This window comes from Charadrius vociferus, unplaced genomic scaffold, assembly GCF_000708025.1.
Source record: "Charadrius vociferus isolate BGI_N301 unplaced genomic scaffold, ASM70802v2 scaffold41, whole genome shotgun sequence".
NCBI lineage: Eukaryota > Metazoa > Chordata > Aves > Charadriiformes > Charadriidae > Charadrius > Charadrius vociferus.
The window spans coordinates 1,465,231-1,468,247 of NW_009647013.1; the positions used below are offsets into that span (position 1 = coordinate 1,465,231).

At 59.6% G+C, this 3,017-nt stretch overlaps 1 protein-coding gene across 1 annotated transcript in view; it reads right to left on the reverse strand.

The window, feature by feature from the left end:
• CHRNA2 (cholinergic receptor, nicotinic, alpha 2 (neuronal)) overlaps nt 1–1,435 on the reverse strand; it is a 5,512-nt gene extending 4,077 nt beyond the window's left edge. Inside the window, 1 exon segment of the mRNA XM_009895469.1 lies at nt 1,372–1,435. Within this exon segment, the coding sequence (XP_009893771.1) occupies nt 1,372–1,435 (64 nt within the window).
• Nucleotides 1,436–3,017: the final 1,582 nt, after the last annotated feature.

A 3,017-nucleotide genomic window follows, 5' to 3' on the forward strand; every position in this document is an offset into this window, starting at 1 on the left:
GGGGACACAGGGATGGGGATTGGCTGGGGGAGAGTTTGCTGACCCCCGCCTTCCACCTCCTCCTTTGGCAGCATCCCTCTGAGGAACAGCACCATGGAGGTGCCACCAAGCCCCCCCGGGCAGGGCTTTTCCACCCCAAATGCTGTGCCCTCCTTGGCACGCTCCTGCCTTCGCCCCAGAGAGGGAACCCCACTGGAATGGGGGCCCCGTTCTGGGCAAACCCCCTCTCTGCTGCAGCAGGGAGGGATGCTAAACCCCACCCGGGGGTGGGGAGAGGGGAATGAGCCCCCTCAAGGCTGCCCCACGGTCTTCCCGGGGAAAAAAAACAAGGTCAACCTTGCAACGCTGGCCGAGAGAATCCCACTCTTGGGTGGCTGAGGTTCCTCTCCCAGTCCCCTCCAGCCGCTCTCACTGGCGCTAACTGGTTCAGTTTTGCAAGGTGGATGCTGACCCAGTCCTTGGGACGGCTGCAGGCTGCGCAGAGACCATCCCTCGGGCTGGGCTGGGACGAGCACAGCGCTCTTTGCTCTGCCTAGAAATTGTCGGCACTGGTCTTCGGTGCCGTCAGCTTGCGGTGCATCGCTCGCCCGTCCTTGCTCACTGCAGAGCCCCATAAATTTCCACCAGCAAGTGGAGGGAGGCCGCGGGAGGGAGGGAGGGATGAAAGGAGAGAGGGATGGATGGAGGGAGAGCTTTGCACAGTGATGTGCAACCAAAGAGCCGTCGTAGGGGTGGCTCTGCCCTGAAGAAGGATGGGAGTACAGCCCCACAGCATGCCCCACGCCCCCGTGCAAGCTCTCCCCGCCAGGCGGACAAGCCCAGCGAGGGACCCCGGCTGTTGTACTTTGGGCAGGGACGATGCGCTGAGCAGCATCGAGGGTCTTAGAGGCGTTGGGGAGGGCAGGTCCCAAGTGCGGGGACAAGCAAGATGCCCAGCTCCTTGCGTTGATGGGGGGTGGGAGCAAAATCTGGGTTTTTTCCACACCTCTGACATCACTAGCTTGCCCAGGAGGGATTTGGGGTCCCAGAGGTACATCCCCTGGGGGGGGGGGATGACCCCAAGCAGACCACCCCCAACCAAGCATCTGGGTAGCATCAAGGTGCTCTGCAAAGACACGAACCCTGCCGTGGAACGGCGCGTGGTGGAGGATACCACGCCAGCGTGGAGACTGAGGACAGAACTGCATGGGGGTAAACTGGGAGAGAACTGGTTTTCTATGCTCATGGACCAGAGCCCCCTCATTTTCCGCTCCCCTCTCCCCAAATTTACACCCCGCGCCCCTCTGCGCCCCAATGGGTGGCACCCATGGGACGGCAGGGCTCAAGCGAAGGAAATTCGGGTACCCCAGGGAAAGCCAAAGCTGTCCTTACCCGCCTGGAAGGTGACGAAGCACCACGCGACGAGGGGGACGATGCCATGGGACAGCCACCCCATCCTCCTTGTACTCGTGTCTCCTGTGGACCCCATCCCTGGAGCAGTCTGCAAAGCTGCTGGAGGGACCAGGGGGAGCGATGAGCTGAGGTGGTGGTGGGAGAGGAGGCTCAGCAGGGAAAGCCACCATAGGGGACCTCCAACGGGGTGTCCTGCGTGTCCCCACCATTAGCGGGCGCTGGAGGAGCCATGGATGGAGCTGGACCTGGGCTGGGAGAACCTCAGCAAGGACACAGCCTGGGTGTGTGGCCTGGGATGCTCTGCCAAGTCACCTGCCCCAAAATTTCATTCCTGGAAAGACAGCAGAGAGCGGTACTGTCACCCTGATGCCACCACGGTACAGGTCTAAGGAGGTGACGGTCCCACTGTGGTCCCCTCAAAGCTGCTCCAGGCCGTGAGCAGGGCTTGGAGTTGAGCTGAGCTGCCACCATGGTTGAGTCAAGGGAAAAGGTCCCCAAAATATCTGCTCCCCGTTTCACGAGTGCTCCTCAGGCAGACAGGGCACGAATCTGGGCAACCAGACCCTATAAGTCAAAGCGATGGGGAGCCCAGCTCTGTCTCCGGGTGATTTAATAGCAGAGATGGAGCCTGGTGCTCCAAACCTTACTGGAATGACCAAAAAATAACTGTTTTCAACCATCTGTCTGCCCTTCCCAACTCAAAGCTGCTTTGTGCCCTGGGAGCGAGACGGGGGGAAAGCATCTCAGCTGCTCCAAGAGGCTGCGCTGCCCCGAAGGGGCTCCTGGGGTTGGTTTCTCCGGGAGTGCTCACTTCTGAGAAGAGGGATCATCCTTCCACCATCCGGCCTCATCCATCCATCCATCCATGCATCTGCCCATCCATGCATCCATGCATCTGCTCATCCATCCATCCATGCATGCATCTATCGATCCCTCCATGCATCCATGCATCCATCTACCTATCCATCCATCCATCCATCCGTCCATCCATGGATGTGCTTGGTTCCCCTCCCCAGCGACGAAAATCCCTGCAAGAGGGGAAATCACTTGCTCTGCAGAGGCCCCAAAACCTGCTCCTGCTTACAAGGTGACCCCTCCACGCTTGACCCACACCCCCAGGAGCAGAATCCCTTCTCCGAGAGGCTCCCAACCCCGAAGAGAAGGAGGTTCCCAGCTCCTTTAGTTTAAATTCCAGCCTTGCCCGGTAAAACCACGAAGCCCTCCTGAATCCATCATCATCTTCTCCGCAGTTTTCAACTGATTAATACGTGGATGGCGGAGGGGGTGGGAAACAGGAGGAGAAACACCGGCCACTGCGCTAAGGGAAAATTATGGATGTCCCTCTCCTGGCTGAGATATTTAAATATACCCAAGAGTACTGGTGGTACTGGGGGAGCTCCTCCCGCTCTGGGCTTGGTTATAGGGTCATGCAAGTGGGGTGTCACGGGTTCCCCAAAGCTCTGGTAGATATTGGAGAGGGGAAGGAGGTGCTTTGGGTGATGCAAAGCTGTGCCTGAAACCTCCTGTCCGTGGCAAAGAGGGTTTGGAGGGGACACGGGTGGAGAGGAGCCCACGCGGGACACGCAACCGTGGGCGGTGGTGGGGATGGGGATGGGGGGGTGAGG